At 44.5% G+C, this 22,465-nt stretch overlaps 1 protein-coding gene across 1 annotated transcript; it reads right to left on the bottom strand.

Moving 5' to 3' along the window:
* Positions 1–5,703: 5,703 nt before the first annotated feature.
* MAPK1IP1L (mitogen-activated protein kinase 1 interacting protein 1 like) lies at positions 5,704–21,209 on the bottom strand. Its single transcript, XM_075926243.1, has 4 exons — positions 21,054–21,209; positions 10,430–10,457; positions 9,218–9,931; positions 5,704–8,396 (listed from the first exon to the last, which is right to left on the bottom strand). Exons 2-4 carry the CDS (start codon positions 10,451–10,453, stop codon positions 8,385–8,387), a joined length of 750 nt encoding a protein of 249 aa, XP_075782358.1. The 5' UTR covers positions 10,454–10,457; positions 21,054–21,209; the 3' UTR covers positions 5,704–8,384.
* Positions 21,210–22,465: the final 1,256 nt, after the last annotated feature.

Raw genomic sequence — 22,465 nt, 5'->3', positions numbered from 1 at the left:
TGGCTATCACTGCGATGAGGCCTAGAGAGAGAGACTTTTTGCAATTAAATACCCTTCTCCAGAGACTAGGGTTGCCAGGTGTCCGGTATTGACCCGGACAGTCCGGTATTTTCACCTCCTGTCTGGTAAAAAAAAATTCAGAAAATACACCTAAAATGTCCGGTACTTTCTGATGTTTTTCCCAGCCAGGAGGTGAAAATCCCAGGCTGTCTGGTTCAATATGGAGGCAACCTGGCAACCCTAGTGCTTACTGGGAAGCTGTCCAGCCCGGCCCAGGGAGAGAAGATGGCAGGTGGCCACTAGCAACCTGTTAGGTCCAAAAAGCCTCACCATGCATTTCTTAAAGGGGACACACTTTTTTATTTATTTATTTATTTTTTTGCTTAACAACTTCCGGGGTCCTTTTTTTGTTCAGTTATTTTTTCTGAAACCATCTGGCAACCCTACTAGAGACAGCAGCGTGAAATGGAGTAGAGGGCTTGTGTGGGCCAGTAACCTGTCTCCTGGCGCTGCCATTGGGATCTCTCACCGTTAAAAGTCTAAAAACAAAAAACAGGACTCTCTCTCACGTTAAAAATCTAGACTTTATTACAGTTTAAGAGATGAGAATTCCAGGCTGATGGATTTGAAGTGAGTCAAACAAGGCCACTGCCCCTTTTAACTCCTGGGTGGACACATGAGTTATGCTGGCTTTGTGCTCCCCTCAAAAACAGGGGCAGGAGAAACTAGCACCAGGCGGAGACTACAGCAAATTGCCATAGTGCAGTGGTACAGTATGGCACACTGAAAGGGTGGCTAGATTCCGTGAGACACTAGGGAACAGAAAACGGCAGCTGATGGGGAGAGAGGCTCAGTGGGGATGTGTCCGCTCTTGTCAGTTATGAGTCGCTGTTACCCCATTGTGCCCTCTGCTGTCCCAAGTGGGACGCTGCATACCTGCAGTTTTTGGTATAATTCTAGCAGAAAAAAAATAAAATCAATCCATAACCCCCAAGAGAAACACTGTAGCACTGCAGATTCAGGCTATTCTGTTAAACACAGGCTGCAAACCTACCAGGCACTCAGCGGTATGTTTCACCAGGCCTGGAACAGAATTGATATGAATTACTAGAGGATTTACCTGGCATTGCTCCAGTCCTTTGTGGACTCAGGGTAAGGGATAGGGCAGGGGGGTGCAGCAGTCAGAGCAAAGGGCTGGGAGATGTTTTTTGGGATGGTTCAGTGCAGGGCTCAGGCAGGGGACAGAGGACGGGGGATGAAAGATATGGGGTGTGTGCAAGGATCAGGGCAGAGTGGTGGGAAGTGTGTGGGTGGTGCTACTCCAGCTGCAGTTCCTCAAAGGGGAGGGGCCGGGGTTGTGCTGCCATGACGACTCCCAGGGACATAGGTGTGTGGGGGCTGGCATCTCCCAGGGGACTGGGGTTGCACTGTCCAGCAATTCCTGGAGAGGGGGGACATCTGGGCCGCCCCAGCAGCTCCTGGGGGGTGGGGCTAGGCTGCCCAGTGGCTCCTGAAGGGGGATGAAGCCTGGACTTAGGGTTGCCAGATGGTTTCAACAAAAATACTGGACACACGTGACATGACATCACAATCTACAGTACATCTGATTTAGAAAACACCCAACACTTCCATTTTCTCAATTTGTTTCCTGAACAGAAAGGTCAAAAACTGGACTGTCCGGTTCAAAACCGGACACCTGGCAACCCTACCTGGAGTGCCCTGCCTCCATAGTGTCTCCTCGCAGGGGCCTTAGCTGTTTAGCCCCAGCTGCCAGCTTCCTGGGGGGGAAGGGCCTGCACTGCACAGCCCTCCAGGCTAATGGCTCCTGGGAGGGGGAGGGGAAATGCACCTAGCTTCCCTGGCCAGCCAGCATGGTCACCCTCCCCAGCAGTTCCTTAGGGGAGGAGCCGTGATTCCTGCTCTCCCTGGTCTTTACTCACAGGGGGATCAGATCTAGACTGCAGTTTTCAATTCCCCCTCAGTCTCCTGCAGGGGCTCACCCCCGGCATCTCCTCCAGAGGGAAGGGACTGCAAGGGGTGGTGGTGGGGCTCTCCACCCTGTGCAGCACTGTATTTAGGTACGAGGAAGGGGAGGGGGTTACTTACCTGGTCCGATGGCCAGGAAGATGGCAAGCCCCAGCTGATCATTGTCTTGCTGTTGACCTACCCTTCTGTCACTCTGCAGTATAGCTGTCCCTCCCATCAGCTCCCTCCCTTTCTGTGTAACGGAAAACAATTGCATTCCAGGCACATCCTGTTTTCCTGGCACAACCAAACCCTGACATCGCTTTAAGTTAGGATAAGAGGAAGCTGCCTACCAAATCTGGTGGTCCTCGCTCTTACCATTTAGGAATTCTGAACGAACAAAGACTCACAGGCAGACAGACATTTCTAAAATGTATAGATTTAGAACACAGTGAGATAGATTTCGCTGACTGTAGACTCAACTGGAAAGCTGTTCCGCGTGAGCAGTTGCTGAAACCGGCCCTGTGCAGAACCAGCAAGACATCATGCAGGACACAGCTACAATGTGAGTAAATAAAGGGAGGAAGGTTGCTTAAGGCACAGAAGCTGCCATCCACCGGCACCTGGTATTAATCCCTAAATATGAGGGCAGGCCGCTGTCCCAATCTGTACCACAGATTACCTGGGTATCTGCACTCAGCTTTCCTAGAAGTAAAATGAAGATGCGCCATAGAAATGACACTTAGGTTACGTCTACACTGGCACCCTTTTCTGAAAATACTTAAAACGGAACAGTTTTCCATTATAAGTATTTCCGGAAAAAGCGCATCTACATTGGCAGGATGCTTTTCCAGAAAAGTGTCGTGGCCAATCTAGACGTGCTTTTCCGCAAAAAAGCCCCGATCGTCATTTTCACGATCGGGGTTTTTTTTTTTTTGTGGAAAACACTACTGTGCTGTCTACACTGGCCCTTTTCCGGAACAGTTTTCTGGAAAAAGGACTTTTGCCCGAACGGGAGCAGCACAGTATTTCCGGAAAAGCGTCTGATTTCTTACAGTAGATCGTCAGTGCTTTTCCGGAAATTCAAGGGGCCAGTGTAGACAGCTGGCAAGTTATTCCGGAAAAGCAGCTGATTTTCCGGAATAAGTGGCCAGTGTAGACACAGCCTTAGTGTCTGTAAAGCAGTAGTAGCTATTGGTAGAAGCTTAAAGCAATCTCTGTGCCAAAGAGGCTACCAGCATTACAAAATTATGCTGGTATTTTCTCTTTCCCTCTTCTGGATCATGGCTAACAAACCCCACTTCCAACAGCAGCCTATTTCCAATGAGCCAACTTCTTTCTTCTATTAATGCTACATGCATTTATTCTTTGTGCATCTAGGTCCATTTACAGTGCTCATACCTCAATGCGCTTGGCCTGAGTTTCACTAAAAAGAAACACTGGCAACTGACTGGCCAGAAAGGGAATATGCCCTCCTGGATCAAAATGTGCAGCTCATGTCCCATTCCCACAGTTTGAATACTTCCGCATTTATGAACAGCTCAGTAAAATACAAGTAATAGCTTCCATTTGTATGCGCTATATTCCGAACACTGCCTCACCAAGTCATATGATCAGAGTTCTGGCTTGCTAAACAGTAATAATAACTTGCCACTTCTTTAAATGAGCCTATGGAAGACTTACAATCTGATGAGCCATGTAAACAGACTGAATAGCCTCAGACCAGTTGTGCATCCAAGCATCTTAGGGGGAATAGGAGTCATATTGCATCTTTTGACTGTGGAATCCTCAGAGCAGGAGCTAATCCCATGTGCTTTTTAAATCAGATATGGGAGGTATGTATTTGCAACAACCTCAGATGTGGCCTCTACACAGTTATGGGAGAGAGACCCTGATGAAGGGAGAACATGAAGAGGATTCTATACAGGCTATTAGATTTTGTTTAGAGTTAACTACAAACACTTCCAGATCTTGGCACTGCTGATCACAGCATTCTGGGTAGAAAGCATTTAGTGAAAACATGCCTGACTGTCATGGGCCATGCCAGCCCTGTGTGTACATGCAGGTGCACCTGCATGTACACTAGTCATTTTAGCTGTTCAGCTTTCTTCATTCGGAGAACTGGTTTGAGCTATATTACTGGGAAAGCTGCCAGATTACATCTACTGGCATACCTATACCAGTAAACCCTTTTCAGGGCAGACAAGGCCTGTAGCTCCAAACCTGTTTATGTGCTTGTGTTCCAGGACATGGGGCTGGGGGATAGGGAGGAGGCCCTTTTTCAAGTTAACAGCTTACACTAATTGATCATTAAGAAAATGCCAGCGCATGTAGTGTCTCAAAAGCTCCCTCCTACTCTCCTTGATTATCCCTGAAACTGGTGTTGGCCAGCAAGAACCAGAGTCCCTCACACAGTAAGATCTGGTCTTGCTAGAAGGCAAATTGGTTCTATTCTATATCCATAAAATTAAGAGGAAAGCCTTTCTAACTTGGCATGTAGTGAAACGATTTATATGAGTGCGCCTTGGAGGCACAAGGTGGGTAGGGTAACAAGGTGGATAGGGTAACTACATATTGGTGAGAAGCTGTTTTAAAACCCTCTCATACATTTGTTTTGGCTAAAATTAATTCCTTAACAAACAGCCTTCGTGTAGGTTTCCGAAAGAACCACAGGTGGCTCCTCAGAGTGATAAACAGCTAGTATCCAGATCCCAGGTCCAAGTAGTGGAAAAATTGCAAAATCCCACCCTGAGACAGGTGAGGGAGAGGCGCCTATCACTGGGGGGGATTCACTCAGCTGGGAAAGGAGCGGTGCATGCTGTCAGACTGCCCTCTGGCTTTAGCTACTACAGTGCTAGCAGCATTAGGCGAGCGTACATGGTTTCAATGATAGAACACACAAAGATCACCTCTACTTCAGCTAGCTTGTGAGCTAGAAGATATAATTTTTCCTTCCTAAGCTTTCTCTACCTCAATGTTTATTTTGGCCAAAGGGTGGACACATGACCTTTCAGGTCATCAGTGGTACTGGTCAGCTCTGCACATGGTTCTCCCTGGACAACACATGTACAGACCTTATCTAGGCTAGGAGAAAAGGTGTTTGGTTTATAAAATGATACCGGCTCCATTTTAGACAACGCCGAAGCACTATCGAATTGTGAGCATTCATATCTAGGACATCCAGTTCCCACTAGCTAGCAAGGCAGTTTAAAAACACAAGCTCCACCTCAGAGGTGAATATGCTACAGACAGTATTGCAGTGTTACATCTAGGGATGTAAAAGGTTAACTGGCAAGCTTCACCCTTAATGGGTGAGACTGACCAGTTCGGGTTAACCAGTAGGGGCCTTCCTCCCCTGCTGCAGGTTTCACGTTGGCTCACTGGCTGCAGGGCGGGAAGCCATTGCCAACCCCACTTCTGGAAAGGCCTCACTGCGGGCTCTGCAGTATAAAGCTTATTTAAGCTTCACACTGCAGAGCCTGCAGCGCGTCTAACTGCTAAGATTTTTAGTGGTTACAGAGTTACATTTTCACATCCCTAGTTACATCCATGATTGCTACAGAACCTGAATCCAAGGGTCATAGAGCTTTTGTAGAAGCCAAAACAATTCCAAATTTATATTCAGCTTTACCTTACTCTCCTCATTCAGGGAAGTGCTGGTTTAGCTATTCACAATCAATTTGTGCTCGGAAACGTAGCAAAAGTGGCTAAAAGCAGTAACTGAAGGACAGAAAAACATCAGTCTTGAAAATACGTTTAATGTCTAATCTTATACAAAAGTGACAGCATTTTCAAAAAAATATCAAATCCTGTTTTTATAGCCTTTCACTATCATACAGCAATATTTGTCTCATCTAAAGAAAATACAGCAGCAGGTGATAGTCTATACTTTTAAGGTGTGATTGCTTATATTTAATATTGTAAACAAATGCAGAATGTCAATCTCAAAGCACAAGTCAAAACAAACTTCTCAGCAATTTAACTTAAATGATGCATAGAAATTTACAAATTCCATCGCAAAAGCTTCAGGCCAGAAGTTGCTCACACTTGACAATACATGTGATAAAGTTACTACACAGTACATAGTGACAACTTGAGCTTTTACACAATAGATTAACAGGTAAAACCCTTTCACTGCTATGCAAGGAACCTTGCTCACAAAACAAAGGGGATATGAAACAGTTTTCATGACTTCAAGCAATATGAATATACATTAAAAGTGTCCCATATATCTGAATTTTAGCCTAACCTTTCCAATAACAAATCCTGCCTATTCCGGGAAGAACCCAGACATCTATTTTATTTACTTTTGATAATCCCAATTTAAAATCATTTCTACACCTAGTTTGTATTTGCTATATCTGGCCCTTCTCCTACAAACAGACCTAGACCAGTACATGTTCAATCCACGGTGTTGAAACTACAGGATCAATTCATTTAAATAAGCTATGTTTTCCTTAGCTCAATGTACAGACTAAGGCTGCAGATGTCAAATGCAGATGCAGTCAAAGCAGGTTTGCTAGTCATGTGTACAAAGTCATGAGTCTTGGAGAAATTTAAGCCCATTCAACAGTGAATTTTTGAAGTGTACATTCTATAGGAATAGCATGCTGCATTAAATTTATGAAAGATCCTATTTAAAAATTTCTTCTGGTTCTGATTTCCAGTGTTCATAGATTCTATGATTTATGCTGAATATTAGGGACAAGTCTTAGTTTGTGATCAACCAATATTGCCTACCTAGTTTAAAAACATACCTACCTTGGCTATTTATCAGACCTCAGGTCAGTATGCTGGAATGGCCACCATTCCTTCACAGGTGGTGCTATTCAGTACAATTCTGCTCCTGGAGGCTAAGCCTGTTTCCAACATCACTATCGGGCCACTAAGTTTATTTTTAAAAGTCCACTACTCTGAGCATGCAGGAGTCCATAAGAAGGGAGGGAAGAGAAAGGTACCTTGATTTCACAGTTCCACTATGCAAAGGGATTTCTTAACGAGCTGATGTATTACTAATTCTGTTTTTTAATTCCACCAACAGAGGCTAAATAAGACTTCCCTAGCTGAGATCAAATAACTTCTGCGTGGTCCAAGAGTCTAGGTAATCAAAGTACCATGATAAATTTAAAAGAGCCCAAGTCTTAGTGAACAATGTCTTGGTAATGCAAAACTATCTTCATGGTAATTCCCTAAAGATTCTGTGTCAGAATGAAATGGACAGCAGTGATCATCCAGATGAAAGACACAGAATGCAGAATCTTAGTCATTCAATTAAAACCACCCAAGAGCAGGTCATTCAATAAGGTACAACATACACCTAGGTATGAACAAAGGGACTACCCAGTTACTATGTTCAGTGGAGCTCTGACATAAAACCAGCTCATTTCCAAAATATGGCTGAAGAGAGATGTATTCTAATGATCTAGCTAGATGAAAAGACTATGTGGGAATGTCAAAAGCCACTGGACTACATTAATTTGAACTCAGGCTTAATTTTCAAACATGCAAATTGAGTTTATACATCTTGGCAGCAAAGCCAAATTTCAGATGGCTAGAACCCAAGTTAAGAGAAAGGATTATCTCCCAGTTGGAAGCAGTTTATCTTTATAGGGAGAACAAGCAAAACTTCCAGTCACTACTATTAATTTTGGGCTGGCAAAATGATACCCTCATTTTCACGTACAAACCTCACATTTGTGGATTTAAATTGATTGAACTGCACATCCAGCTACTTGATTTGCACACAAATGCCTGCTCGCAAATGTGGACAGGTGTGCAAACGTGTTAGACTAAGACTTCTGCCTTTTAACTGCTCAGCTGTAGTCCCAGAATCCAAGAGAAACTGTGCTTGAGTGTGTGTATTTATATATATGCTGAGAATGCCTTCAAATTCACATGCTTCATTTCTCTTTAGTATGCTGAATTACTGTAGCATGTTTAAAAATACTTGAGACTTCACAAAGAAATCTCAAAAAAAGCCTATTGTTTTTACCAATATTCTGGAATAACCTGAAAATAGACAAAATATGACTATCCATCCATTTAGTGACCACCACAAATCTGATAAAAAAAACTTAAAGCATTCACTGACACTTTATGTTGAACTTTTCAGTAAGCCTGATCCTGTAATCCTTACTCACTTGGCAACTCTCTCTTTCCCCCAAAGGAAACTCTGCCTTATGTAAAAAACACAGGATTTGGCTTGGTCTGTTCATCCTAATTCACTTTAATAAAACAAAAGATGCCAGCATATGAGCAAGTTAAATTTATGCAGATTGCTCTTTCATACCTCAGAAGTACATACAAGAGGCGAGTGCGCTTCACAATTCTCCAAAAGTTACTGAAACAAAAAATTTAAAAATCTCTGTAAATAGTGGATGAAGGTGGAAAGCTACAGTACTTTGTTGCCCAGCATGAATTCAACGGTAAGGCTGTAAAAAATTAAAACATAAAATTCAAAGTCAATGTATAGCTTTAAGCAAGACAATACATCGTCAAATCAGCACTAAGCAAATGTCTCAACTAAAGGCACGGACAAATTTAAGTGTACAAGTCAGCTGTTAATAGGGTTTTTTTTTTAAGCTGGTAGTTCTACATTCTAAGACTATATCTACCCTAGAAACCTTACAGCAGCAAAGCTGTACCCATGTTGCTTTGCCACTATAATGTCTCCCATGTAGCCACTCTATACCAATGGGAAAGAGCTCTCCATTTGGCATAATTAAACCACTCCCAACGAGCAGCAGTAGCATCTTCAGTGGACATAGTGCTGAATACACCAGTGCTTCTGTCAGTGAAACATTGTGGGAGGTGTCCCGCCCCCCCCCCCCCCCGAGTGACATAAGTTTTACCCACAAGAGTGCTCATGTAGGCATACCCTTAGAGTCTAGTCTGTCTAGAAATAATTATTTCATTCTCTTGTTTGAGCAAGGGAATATAGCTGCATGCTCATGTTTAGAAAGCAAATCAAAACTATGCTTAACATGGAAGTATTTCTGGAAGGCCCATAAAAATACAACCCTAAAGACAACTATCATATCTCTCAGGTTTCATAGCATTTCAAATCAGAGTATGTCAATACTTTTAACTCCCCGTGACTACAAAATTCCTATTAAACCAGTGCCTGGAAAAGTTACATAGCAGTCCTAACAGTCCATACAATTTGATTAAGTGGCGCTTCCACTGCCCAACATGAGGACTTATGTGTGATGAATTTTGGAACCGTTCAACAAAGCTCAATTTAAATACTCACATGGTGACCACCAGGCATTGATGGAGCACCAGCAGGACCAGATGGCACTTGAAAAGGATTAGGGGGTGTAGGATATAGTCCTGGAGCTGGATATGATCCTGTGGGTGGTGGAAATGGACCTGGTGGTGAAGGTCCCCATGTTCCAGGTGGGACAGTACCCCATGGCACTGTAGGTGCAGCCCCTGGCGTCTGGGTAGGAGTGGCATATGGCCCTGGGGGTGGATATGGCATACTAGGTGCATGATACTGCCCTCCCATTGTTGATCCCCATGCTCCAGAGGGCATGGATCCCCATGGCCCAACAGGAGCAGGAGGTGCAGCTGGCTCTGTTGGACCACCATATGGTCTTGGAAGCTCTGGAAAGGGCATATTTGGTGGAGGATATTGCCCAGGTGGGACAGGACCTGGCACAGATGGGGGTGGATATGGACCACTGGGAGGAGGGCAAGAGGGTCCAGTAGGAGGAGGTGGAAATGGAGCAGGCGGTCCAGGGGGCATTGAAGGATACATTCCTGTCGGGGGCGGTCCAAATGGCACGCTGGAAGCGGATGTATTTGGTGGCAATCCAGATGGGCCTGTCGGTGGAGCACTTGGGCTGTTCCAAGGATTGGAAGCTGGCCAGCCTTGTGGTTGTTGACTAGGTTGTTGACCAGCTTTTGCATTGCTCACATTGGAGGTTTTAGCAGGTGAATGATCCGGTAAAGCATCTGCCAACTAGAAAATAAAGCACCAATGAGACTGCAAACGGCCTAATATTGAAATCACTCACTGTGCATAGCAATTCATTACTAACCGTATACAACAACATTAGGTAAAGCTACATTAGCTCTTGCATGGTGGAGCTTAATTTCACCTAGCTTCTCTTCAGAATAGAAGTCAAGAGGTTTTATAGCTACAGCATGTCAGAATACAAAACAAAAGGAGAGCTACCATATATGGCAATAAGCAAATGTTTCCGTGCAAAGTCAGAGAGAAGGGTCTTTAAGCATCTTCCACATAGGTACCTTGAGGACAGCATGTTAGAATTAGATTGTAATGAACTCAACCCTGACAAGGAGACCATCTCACAGTTTAGTATATTTAGCTCTGTGGACTACCCTACTCACTACAGGACCAAGAAAAATACCTCCCCATTTTTTCTTAAATAACTGTCTGGAACAGGGAATCAAGCTGCTTGACTAAGCAATTTAAGAAAGAAATTTGTTTACTTACCGAAAAGTCATCAGCTCCAGACATTTTTCTGAAACATAAAAGAAAGTTGGTTGAAACAAAGTATTTCAAGCAAGAGCTTGTAAGGAAGCTAATTCCTGCCTATTTGTTTGGGTTCACTGCACACAACAGTTCTACTCTACTATAGGTCAGTGTTTCTCCAACCATGGCTTTGTTATGATTTAGAGCCGAACAGATATCCATCTGTTACCAGGACTAACTAAGGCAGTTCTTTCATGGGTGAAGAGTTTGTTAGTAAGACTTCTGTCTACATCAGGGGCACATGGTGTGCAGAGAACACGTCCCCCCAACACACACACACACACACACACACACACACACACACACACACACACACACACACACACACACACACACACACACACAGCGCCAGTTGCACTGAGTGGTATGCACAGGTGTAGCAGGCAGGCAGGCAGGCAGCCTGAGGGTCTTGCTGGGCTGCTGGCTGGGAGCCATCTAAGAAAGCATCTCCTGGCCAGAACCTGCACTTGGCAGCACAACGCCTTGCTCCCCTCCTCCATCCTGAACCCTCTATGCTAGATGATAACAAAAACCTATCTGCACCTGTGCTCCTACACCCATACCTCCTCCCAGACTCTGCACCCCAATGTCCTGCCCCACTTCACAACCCCCCCCCAGGCCCTGCATCCCTCCTCCAGGTCAGAATCCTTTCCTGCACCCAAACACTCCTGAACCCCACAGTCCTTCCTGAAACCCAATCCTCTACCCAAGCTCCCTTCTGCACCCAACCTCCTTTCCAGACCCTGCATCTCCATTATTATGATGCAAGAATGTGGCCCTTGACCACTTATCAAAAATTATTGCCCACCCCAGTCTATGTTAGTTCCAGCATATCAGGGATCCAGTCACAACATGGTAGATGGGACCTACCTATGCTGTAACTGGATCATATCACCAGAGCTTAAAAAGTCCCTGTGCTCATGATAAGTTGGAAGCTGCTACAGGCAAGTGCCCTCAGTTTCTGCAGAATCTAAACTCTCATTTTAAGTAGCATTACATTTGTGAAGACAACCTTCAAAATATGAACAAACCGATGCTGTCTGTGTCTAAAGACAAACCATTCCATTGTCTACTACTGCTCAGAACTCTCTCAAGTGCAGAAGGGTGAACACCAAGCCACCTTGTCTGTTTTTACTGCTGCTATTTGGAACAGCATGGGCAAAAGTGAGATGAATCAAGACAGTTTCAGTCCGCTGCTTGGGCAAATTGAAGGACTGCGAAGGCTGGCTCTTGAGCTCCTCATGGAGGATGCTCACAAACAAAGGAGGTGCAAAGTAATGGAGATACTGTGTGGCCACCAGAAATCTCAAGGGACAGAACGCTTAGCAGTTGCCACTTTATCACTGTGGCCAAAAGGCTAAGGGAGGAGTAAAGTAGCGGAGGTGCAAGAGTCTGTAGTGTAAACCTGACCTTTGTATCAATCTCTGGCTAGTAGATTTAATCTTCTGGCTAGTAGATCTCCAATTAACCTTTAAACCCTATGGTGCAAAGATAGGTATGAAGTGGGAAGGAGTGAACTGGAGAGGCTAGAAGAGCATTTTCTTATCTGTTTTGACCTGAAGAGAAGTAGAGATTTGTGGGAGAAATTACAATATAAAACCTAAAGGAAGAAAAGAAATAATACCTCCATGTGGAGAGGGCTGATAAAGAAAAGTTATTTATTAGTTCCCTAAATAGAAGAACTAGAGGACACCAAATGAAATTCATAGAATCATAGAACTGGAAGGGACCTCGAGAGGTCATCGAGTCCAGCCCCTCGCCCTCAAGGCAGGACCAAGCTCCGTCTACACCATCCCTGACAGATGTCTATCTAACCTGTTCTTAAATATCTCCAGAGAGGGAGATTCCACCACCTCCCTTGGCAATTTATTCCAATATTTGACCACCCTGACAGTTAGGAATTTTTTCCTAATGTCCAATCTAAACCTCCCTTGCTGCACTTTAAGCCCATTACTCCTTGTCCTGTCCTCAGAAACCAAGAGGAACAAATTTTCTCCTTCCTCTTTGTGACACCCTTTTAGATATTTGAAAACCGCCATCATGTCCCCCCCTTAATCTTCTTTTTTCCAAACTAAACAAGCCCAGTTCATGAAGCCTGGCTTCACAGGCCATGTTCTCTAGACCTTTAATCATTCTTGTCGCTCTTCTCTGTACCCTTTCCAATTTCTCCACATCTTTCTTGAAATGTGGCGCCCAGAACTGGACACAGTACTCCAGCTGAGGCCTAACTAGTGCAGAGTAGAGCAGCAGAATGACTTCACGAGTTTTGCTTACAACACACCTGTTGATACAACCTAGAATCATATTTGCTTTTTTTGCAACAGCATCACACTGTTGACTCATATTCAACTTGTGGTCCAATATGACCCCTAGATCCCTTTCCGCCATGCTCCTTCCTAGACAGTCGCTTCCCATCTTGTATGTAAGAAAGGAACAATCAGTTCCAAAGTGGAGCACTTTGCATTTCTCTTTATTAAACTTCATCTTGTTTACCTCTGACCATTTCTCTAACTTGCTAAGGTCATTTTGAATTATGTCCCTATCCTCCAAAGAAGTTGCAACCCCACCCAGTTTGGTATCATCTGCAAACTTAATGGGTAGCAGGTTTAAAACAAATGAAAGAAAGTTCTTCACACAGCGTGTAGTCAACCTGTGGAACTCCTTGCCAGGGGAGGCTGTGAAGGCTAGGACTATAATAGAGTTTAAAGAGAAGCTAGATAATTTCATGGAGATTAGGTCCATAAAAGGCTATTAGCCAGGGGATAAAATGGTGTCCTTGGCCTCTGTCAGAGGCAGGAGAGGGATGGCAGGAGACAAATCGCTTGATCATTGTCTTCGGTCCACCCGGTGCTGGCCACTGTCAGTAGACAGGATACTGGGCTAGATGGACCTTTGGTCTGACCCAGTACTGCCGTTCTTATGGTCTTATGCCAACTCATGTTTTATTATAGAAATGACTAAGGGAAGTGTATCTGGAAAGAGAAAAAAAATAATCAAAAGCAAAACCAAAATAAATAGAATTGGCTGAACAGTATTCATCAAATATCATTGGTATTTTTCAAATTGTACATTCAACTGTTTTGCACTATTTAACCAAAAACTATTTCAGAAGTTAGTTGAACATCTGTAAAATTAGTCAAATATAGTCAATGAATATTTTTCTGTGGTGACTGACAATGTTACCATTAAAAACAATACATAGTTGTTTTATTCCTTTAAATTACAGAGGAACACAACCTGATGTGAGGTTTTAACAACAATTTTTACTTTGGCAATGGACCCAGTATGACCATTCTTATGTTTCAATTAAGCCAGATCAATTTGAGAGTGCCTCATTTAAAGTGTTTTTTCCTTCATACTCTTCATAGATGCTTATAACTAGCTAGATGCAGTGGAGTTATAGCCATGTTGGTTCCAGGATACTAGTGAGACTAGTGGATGAGGTAATATTTTTATTGCACCATCTTCTGCTGGTAAGAGACCACTCTTCCTTGAATGGTCCTTTAGAATACATGCTAGCTATGTTAAACAGTCTTTTCCACCTTGCATTTAGCGGTGATCCTCTGAGTACCTTTGAGGCCTGAAAAAGCTATGGTTCAAGAGCTGGTCTCTCACCAACAGAAGTTGGTTCAATAAAAGATATTACCTCACCCAGCTAGGCTCTCTCTACAGCTAGCTCGATTCAATCGTGGAATGTACTTTTGTTTAGCAACATTCAATAATTCCACTTTAAAGTTACCCGGTACTGCTAGCCATGGGCTCAAAATTACATGGATTTGCAGCAAATGAGATGCTGACTTCATTTTATGAAAAGGGAGTGGTTTACAGTAAATGGAATCTCATTTTCCTGTTGAAACCAGCTATGTTGCTATGCATTTCCTAGGAAAACATTATACCTCTGCTATCACTTAAGAGAACAAAAATGAAGACAATTAATTTAACTGACATGAATTTTGCACAAGAATTTGGAAGATGAACTATTCTATTTAAAATGCTTATTTTGGGGGATAAGGAGTTATTCTGGTTTAAGGGCTGGACAGGGAGTTGGGATGATTACAGAACTATAAGAAATAAAACCTAAGTCACACTTCCCTCCCTTTGGAGAAAGGCAAAAGGCCCCTATCTCTGGAAACACCCTCCATGTTAGTTCCATGCCCTGCTCCAACAGATCCAGCAGCTTTGAGACACCAAATCTCAGCAGCCTTTATCTCCACATACGCTCAAGACTAGGGATGTAAAAGAGCAGACGAATAGTCAAGGCTTATCAGGTAGTCAAGTCGACTACTTGAATTCTACCCCCTTGCTGCTTCTATATCAAAGGCGGGGGGGGGGGGGGGGGGGGAGGAGAGAGGGAGGAGCAGGAGCTAGGGGAAGCCAACTTAAAAGTCAGTTTCCCCCAGCACCATCTCCACGGTACAGGGGGAAGGGCAGCAGTGACACAGCCTTTTAAATGTAGTAAGAGTGGCCCAGCTCTTATTACATTTATAAGGCAGAGGCTCAGTGTAGGACCCAGCACTGGGTCCAGACCACTGCAGCTCACTGCAGAGGTGAGGCAAGCAGAAATCCCAATAGGGAGGAAAAGAATGAGGTAGAAATATGAAAAGAGAAGTAAGAAACTTGCATGCCTGTATAGTTCAGTCTTCTTTGGGAGACACTTATTTTGGTCAAAAGCCCAGACCACTGCAGCTCTGCCTTTTAAATGTAGTAAAAGTCGGGCAGCTTGCACCAGGTGACAGACCTACTCCCACTGTGGCTCTGCAGTTTAAATGCAGTCGGAGCCGGACTGCTGCACACCCGGCTCCTACTGCATTTAAACTGCATAGCCACAGCGGCCCCTTACTGACTAATCATGTACTTGATTAGTCATTTACTTGATACTTAACATCCTTAGACAAGACTCAGTCAATCAGGTGAAGGGAGATGGATAGAAGTCAGCATGTATACAAAATTTTTATCCGCATCTGTATCTGCAAAAAACAAGCCACAGCTATCCACACCCATACCTGTGGATATCCACGGATTTGCAGGGCTCTAGAGATGGAGCTGCCAGAATGGCCTGTGGAAAGAATCTGAACCTGAGCATAGTTACCACAACTCTGTTACACCAGCATCCAGGCTAAGCACAGAGCCTGCTAGATGCTCCTACTGCTCCCATCCAGTTATGATATGAGGCACCAGATTCCAGCAGCCTCCAGTTTCACCTATCAGCCCCTCTTCCACAGCAAACCCAACAACTAGACTTGTGAAGTCACAAGTGACATTTACATGGACTTTTTGGAATTATGAACTTTACTCCAATCATGTTCAACCCTCCTGCTGCTCTCTCCCTATCCAGTACTACCTGGCTAAAACTAATATGAAGTGTCAGTGATCCATTAGCCATTATTTTCCTATACTTCATGCTTTATAAGAACCTCTGTCACTTTTTCCATTCCTGATGCCTAAATATATCATTCAGTTTCACCTGGACAATTATTCTTCACTATAAATTTAACTTGTACACGTGGAGGAAATGCGCTAGTAATTAGGTCATTAACTAGCTACTGAGATTTGATATCTATTCTGTGTCTCCCCACCTAGTCTTGGACAGGAAAAAGGACTTCGTTGCAGATACAATTTAAAAATCCTAACTGCCAACTACTTCCAGGACAGGCATAGCAAATGGCAGGGCAAGCCATGAACACACATGCCCTTTGGTATCATTTATACCTCGAAAATCAAGTATACTTCATCTTAAAAATCAAAGTAAGTGTCTCCCATACAAGACGACTATATGGGCATGACAATTTTTTAAAATGTCTTTTCAGATTTCTACCCCATTCTTTCCTCCTGCTGGGATTCCTGTTTGTTGCCTCACCACATTTTTAATTCTTTCATTTTCTCTTAGAATTACATAGCTTCTATTCTCAGATTCATAGGGTTTAAGGACAGAAGGGTCCATCACAAGCCATTCATTTTCACTGTTACCCCAGTACTAAGCCTAGTAATTCGGATATGGCATAAGCATATTCTCTAGAGCAGTGTTTCTCAAACTGTGCTCCGCAGAGTCCCAGGGGCTCCACAAGACATCTCCAGGGGCTCCACAAGACATCTCCAGGGGCTCCGTGAGGTTGACAAACTGGAAACATCGCTACGTACAACACATACAATCAGTGGACCGCTAGGGCTCTGCATAAATTTTTACGCATGTAAAGGGCTCCGGAGCTCAAAAAGTATGAGAACCGGTGCTCTAGAGATACACCCATACTTGATTTAAAAACAATCATGAGTTAGAGAATCCCTCACTTCCTCTTGGCATTTCTGGCTTCAGCATCTAGCCATTGGTTCTTATTAGGCTTTTCTTCACTAGGTTAAAGAGCACTGTAGTTCCTGATGTTTTCTCCCCTTAAAGGAATTTACACTCATGTCAAGTAACGTTTTAATGTTCTTTTCAATCATCTAAAAAGATAAAACTGTTTAAGTCTCACTGTACGCCATTTTCTCCAGCCCTGAAAATGTTTTGTAGTTCTTTCCTGCTTGTTCTTATTTTTCCAACATACTTTTAAGATAGGGATACCAGAAATGTACACTGGGTTATACTACCAAGTCCCATCTCTGTGCTCATCCTGGCTAAATCACAAGCAACATAGAACTTTAGTGCAAGTTGTTTGCAGAAAAGCTAGACGAGGCTCCTGATAAACTCAGCCATGTATTGGAGAGAGATGGGCTCAGAACAGACAGAGGACAGACAGTATGTATGTGACTTCAATTAATTGAACACTGAAAAATTATTCCTGAAACTAGATGGGCAGACACTTCCAAAAGTGCTAAGTTTCTAATATATGGGTTTGGGAATCAGGGTAATTGGAGAAACAGGAAATTAGAGTTAGGGTAATTAATGCTTGTCTCAGAAAGAGGAAAGTGGTGTAGCATTTGACAAGAAGTTATCAATAAGATTTAAAAAGAAAAATCTATAAAACTGAATGGACCACTGTTTTAGTGTATGGCATCGAGGGCTCATCTATACTTAAAGTGTGACAGCATAGATAATGCCCTTTGCTAACAAGAATGGTTCTCCTGACAACACAGATAATCCACCTCCTGAGAGGCGGTGGCTAGGTCAATGGAAGAATTCCTCCATCAACCTAATGGTCTGTACACAAAAACTTAAGTCATCTTACCACCACCACTCAAAGGTGTGGTTTTTTCCAGATTTGATTGACATTGCTATACCAACCTATTTTCTAGTGTAGGCAAGACTTGAGTGATAGGCAACAAAGGGGAACATGTCCCACAGAAAAGCAAATGTTGAGATGAATGAATAGTGAATGAACAGGAAAAAGATCTTGGAGTTATCGTGGACAGTTCTCTGAAAACTTCCACACAGAGTGCAGCAGCGGTCAAAAAGGCAAATAGGATGCTAGGAATTATTAGGAAAGGGATAGAAAATAAGACCCAGAATATCTTACTGCCCCTGTATAAAACTATGGTACGCCCACATCTTGAATACTGTGTACAGATGTGGTCTCCTCTTCTCAAAAAAAGTATTTTGGCCTTGGAAAGGGTTCAGAAAAGAGCAACTAAAATGATTAGGGGTTTGGAACGGGTCCCATATGAGGAGAGGTTAAAGCGACTGGGACTTTTCAGTTTAGAAAAGAGGAGACTGAGGGGGGAATATGATAGAGGTCTATAAAATCATGAGTGGTGTGGAGAGGGTGGATAAAGAAAAGTTATTTATTAGTTCCCATAATAGAAGAACTAGAGGACACCAAATGAAATTAATGGGTAGCAGGTTTAAAACTAATAAAAGAAAGTTCTTCTTCACACAGAGTGTAGTCAACCTGTGGAACTCCTTGCCAGAGGAGGCTGTGAAGGCTAGGACTATAATAGAGTTTAAAGAGAAGCTGGATAAATTCATGAAGGTTAGGTCCATAAAAGGCTGTTAGCCAGGGGATAAAATGGTGTCGTTGGCCTCTGTTTGTCAGAGGCTGGAGAGGGATGGCAGGAGAAATCGCTTGATCATTGTCTTTGGTCTACCCTCTCTGGGGCACCTGGTGTTGGCCACTGTCGGTAGACAGGATACTGGGCTAGATGGACCTTTGGTCTGACCCAGTACGGCCGTTCTTATGTTCTTAGTGTAAACAAAAAAGACCATGTAAGGAACATGTGCATTAGAAAAACTTAACACACCCATAAATAAAAAGATGGAGATACAGGCTTAGATGGTTTTTAGCAACGTAAAGCACAGTAATGATAACTCTATGGTTAAAAGTCCAACAGATAAAGAGTGAAGGAAAAGAGACCAGGCCAAAAAAGAAATGGTGGGGCATCATAAACAGACATGTTAGCATGTGGTGTGACAGAGGATTATGGTATCAGAGATCTGGAGGAAGATTTTAAGTACCAGCCCCATATGATGGGATTAACACATGGAAGATAACAGTGTATACAGAAATAACCTCCATATGCCATCTCACTATCCCTTTATTTATACATGGAAGGATTAGCCCTTTTTGCCACACCACTGCACTGGGAGCTCATACACAAGTGCTTGTCCACTGTGACCCCTTAATCCTTTTTGAAGTCACTGGTTTCCAGACTTCAGTTCCTCCCCTTCCCCCCATTCTATAAGTATGGCCTACATTCCTTATTCCTACATATGCATCTATATGCAGAGTTCTACTGAAACCCTCCCTTTTTTTTTTTAAACAAGCCCAAGCTGCCAAGTGACTCAAATCACATTGTAGGCGTTCTCTATCTTCATTATTTACCACTCTATCAATCTGCAAATTTTACCAGTGACACATCCAGATCACTGATAGAAATGATGCAGTGCCAGGCCCAAACCCAGCAAAACCCACTCATCTATGATGAAGAACCCTCACTGACAAATTTAACTGGTTAATTCATACTTCAGACGATTTCACGTGTAGATAATATCATGCAATGTTTATTCTAAAATCAGAACGTCAGGGTATACGAAGTCAAACAGGTTATAAAAGTATTACATCTCATGGGATCAGCACTAAAGTCACACTGGAAGGAAACAGTGATAGAAATGTAGCTGTGTTAGTCTGGTGTAGCTGAAACAATACAGGACTATGTAGCACTTTAAAGACTAACAAGATGGTTTATTAGATGATGAGCTTTCGTGGGCCCGACCCACTTCCTCAGATCAATTTGTGGAAGAAAATTGGCACAACCATATATACCAAAGTGATACAATCAAAAAAAAAGTGAACACATATAAAATTGACAAATCAGATTTTAGAACGGCGTGGGAGAGGATGAGGGGGGAAGGTTAGTGTCTGTGAAATAATGATATTAGGGGGTGATAATTGGGGAAGCTATCTTTGTAATGGGTGATAGAAATGTAGCCGTGTTAGTCTGGGGTAGTTGAAGCAAAATGCAGGATGATGTAGCACTTTAAAGACTAACAAGATGGTTTATTAGATGATGAGCTTTCGTGGGCCAGACCCACTTCCTCAGATCAAAAAGCTGAGGAAGTGGGTCTGGCCCACGAAAGCTCATCATCTAATAAACCATCTTGTTAGTCTTTAAAGTGCTACATCGTCCTGCATTTTGTAATGGGTGAGATAATTAGCATCTTTGTTAAGGCCCATACTAAAGTGTCAAATGTAAGCATGAATGACAGTGCTTCATAGCCCAGTCTTTTGTTCCTGTAATTGGAGTTTTTTATGAACAGATTAAAAAGACATCTGTCAGGGATGGTCTTGGTGTATTCAGTCCCCATCTTGTTAGTCTTTAAAGTGCTACCTAGTCCTGTCTTTTGGAAGGAAACAGACTTGCCAAAGGCTTTCTTCAAGGTGTCCTTGCGCCCAATTTAACACACATTTAAACGAACATTTTGAGCGCAAAGGCCAAAATGCTCTTTTTCCCGGACAAAAACCTCCGGATTGTGGTGCTATTACTCCATCCCCAGCGCAACACATTTCGGACGGGGCCTATTTGCTTTTCTCACGGGGTGTCAGACCCCAGCACCGACTAGGAGCAATGCTATTTTTAGGAGCGGCTACTAGGCAACAGATCCACGGGCTCCCTCCCGAAGTGGCCCCTGAGGTCATGCAGCGGCGCTGCCGCACTCGCCGAATCCCTTTGTGCCGTGTTGCGGGAGAGGGGCCCACAGCCGCGCGCCCGGGCCCCACGACGAGCAGCGGGCGTGGGGCTGCGGGACACGATGGCCGCGCGCGCGGGCACCTGCTTTTTTTTTTTTTTTTTTTTTTTAAACAGCCGCGTGAGTGGGACAAACGGCCCCGGGGGAGAGGCCGGGCCCGGCCCCGCGGCGAGAGGCGCCCAGGGAGGGCGTGACGCGAGTCCACCCCTGCGGGGCCACCCGCTGCGTTACCGACCCGGGCCCACGTCACTGCGGCGCCGGACCCCGCCTCCCGGGCACGACCCGCCGGAGGGACCCCGAGGCGCCACCCCAGCCTCAGCCCCTCACAGAGGCCGCCGCTAGGACGGGGGAGGACCAGCCCCGGGGTCGCCACTTACCCCCCCCCGGCCCTCAGCCCGCTGGGCGGCTCCAGGCCTCTCCCGGCGGAAGCCCCCCCAGGCGCGCTCGGCGCGGGCCCAGCCACCTCCCTACCTGCGGGGGGGAGGCGCTCGGCGCACACAGAGGGCAGCAGGGAGGGAGCCGGCCCGGCAGCAGCAGCGCGACCCAGGCTGGCACGCGGAAGCGGAAGCGCGCCTCCGCCCTCCCGCACAGGAAGGTCAACGCCGGCAGGCCCCGCCCCTTCCCGACAAAAGGCGCTCACGGGCCCCGCCCCCTTGGCCCGAGAGGCGGGCCCAGATTTCCCGCCGCGAGAATGGCTCACGTGACGCCTTCCCGCCTCCTGCCGTTGGTGCCGGTGCGAGCGCGAGCGGGCGCCGCAGCGGCCCCTAGTGGAACGCGGGGGGAAGTGCTGCTGGGAGGGGCGGGGCTCTGCAGGGCCAGGCAGGAGGCCAGAGAGTCCCAGGCTGGGGCCAGCAGGACGTGGCTCCCCACACGTGACATGGAAAGCCCTTGCCACAAGCCCAGACACACATACAATTGCAACAAAAGGGTCTGAGCCCCTGTGGGGTTCCCACCCCCCCCCACAGCTTGTGCCCCAGAAGTGGGTTGTGCCCAGGAAAGCTCATGATTCCATCGACACGTTTAAACTTAACTTACATAGACTAGTAGCACCAAAGACTAACACACCTGTGATGCTTCGGGGGTAGCTGAGTTAATCTGTACAGAATAAACTTAAAAAACAAGTGGTCTGGGGTGCTACCAGTTCATTCCTTGTTTTTTAAGACTAATACGGCTACCCCTCTGAACCAAATAAATCGGTTAGTCTACAAGGTGCCACAGGCTTCCTCCTTGTTTATCTGCTTTCAAGAGTTTGCCCGTTTATTCAGGAAATCCTTCTTAAACAGCGAGAGTTCGGACCACCGCATTCGGCATGCAGCTTCTTTTTAGCATGGCTTAAAGCAGCCTGAGGATTTGGTGGTGCCAGAAACGAGACCAAAAGCACCAAATCAAGCACCGTCCTCAAAACTGAGCCAATGCTGAAAGAGAGTGAACCAAGATGAGCCAGAAACATAGCATGAGGCTGCAGTAGGATTGCTTCTTAATTAGGGATGTAAAATCTGGGTTAAACAGTTAAGTGTTACGTTTAACTGGTTAACCACTTAACTGGGACCCAGGGGCACCGGTAAGCATCAGCTGATAAGAGTGATTCTTACCAGTTAATTGGCTAATTGGTTACATCCTGTTCTCAATAAACTTTATAGGAAAGAGATGAAATGGAGAAATTTAAAGTAGTGCTCTATTTTGGCACACCCAAATCAATGCTTAAGATTTGAAAACAAGAAGACAATATTATTAGAAACCAAATAGACTATAGCCCTTTGTTGTGAAAACATAGCAAATGATAAGCATTTGTAGGGATGAAGAAACAAAATATATTTGATAGAATTGCTAAATTACAAATGCCAGGTAAATCTGTTAGAGTGAAATCAGTCAGATGACTGATG

Source organism: Pelodiscus sinensis, chromosome 4 (assembly GCF_049634645.1).
Source record: "Pelodiscus sinensis isolate JC-2024 chromosome 4, ASM4963464v1, whole genome shotgun sequence".
Lineage (NCBI taxonomy): Eukaryota > Metazoa > Chordata > Testudines > Trionychidae > Pelodiscus > Pelodiscus sinensis.
This window is presented reverse-complemented; position numbering and strand designations above follow the sequence as displayed.

Excerpts from the sequence above, each read along its gene's own strand:
- MAPK1IP1L (XM_075926243.1), bottom strand. The coding sequence starts at position 10,453 with ATGTCTGGAGCTGATGACTTTTCG. Across the intron at positions 9,932-10,429 it reads CTGGAGCTGATGACTTTTCG|TTGGCAGATGCTTTACCGGA; the intron begins GTAAGTAAACAA and ends TTTATTTTCTAG.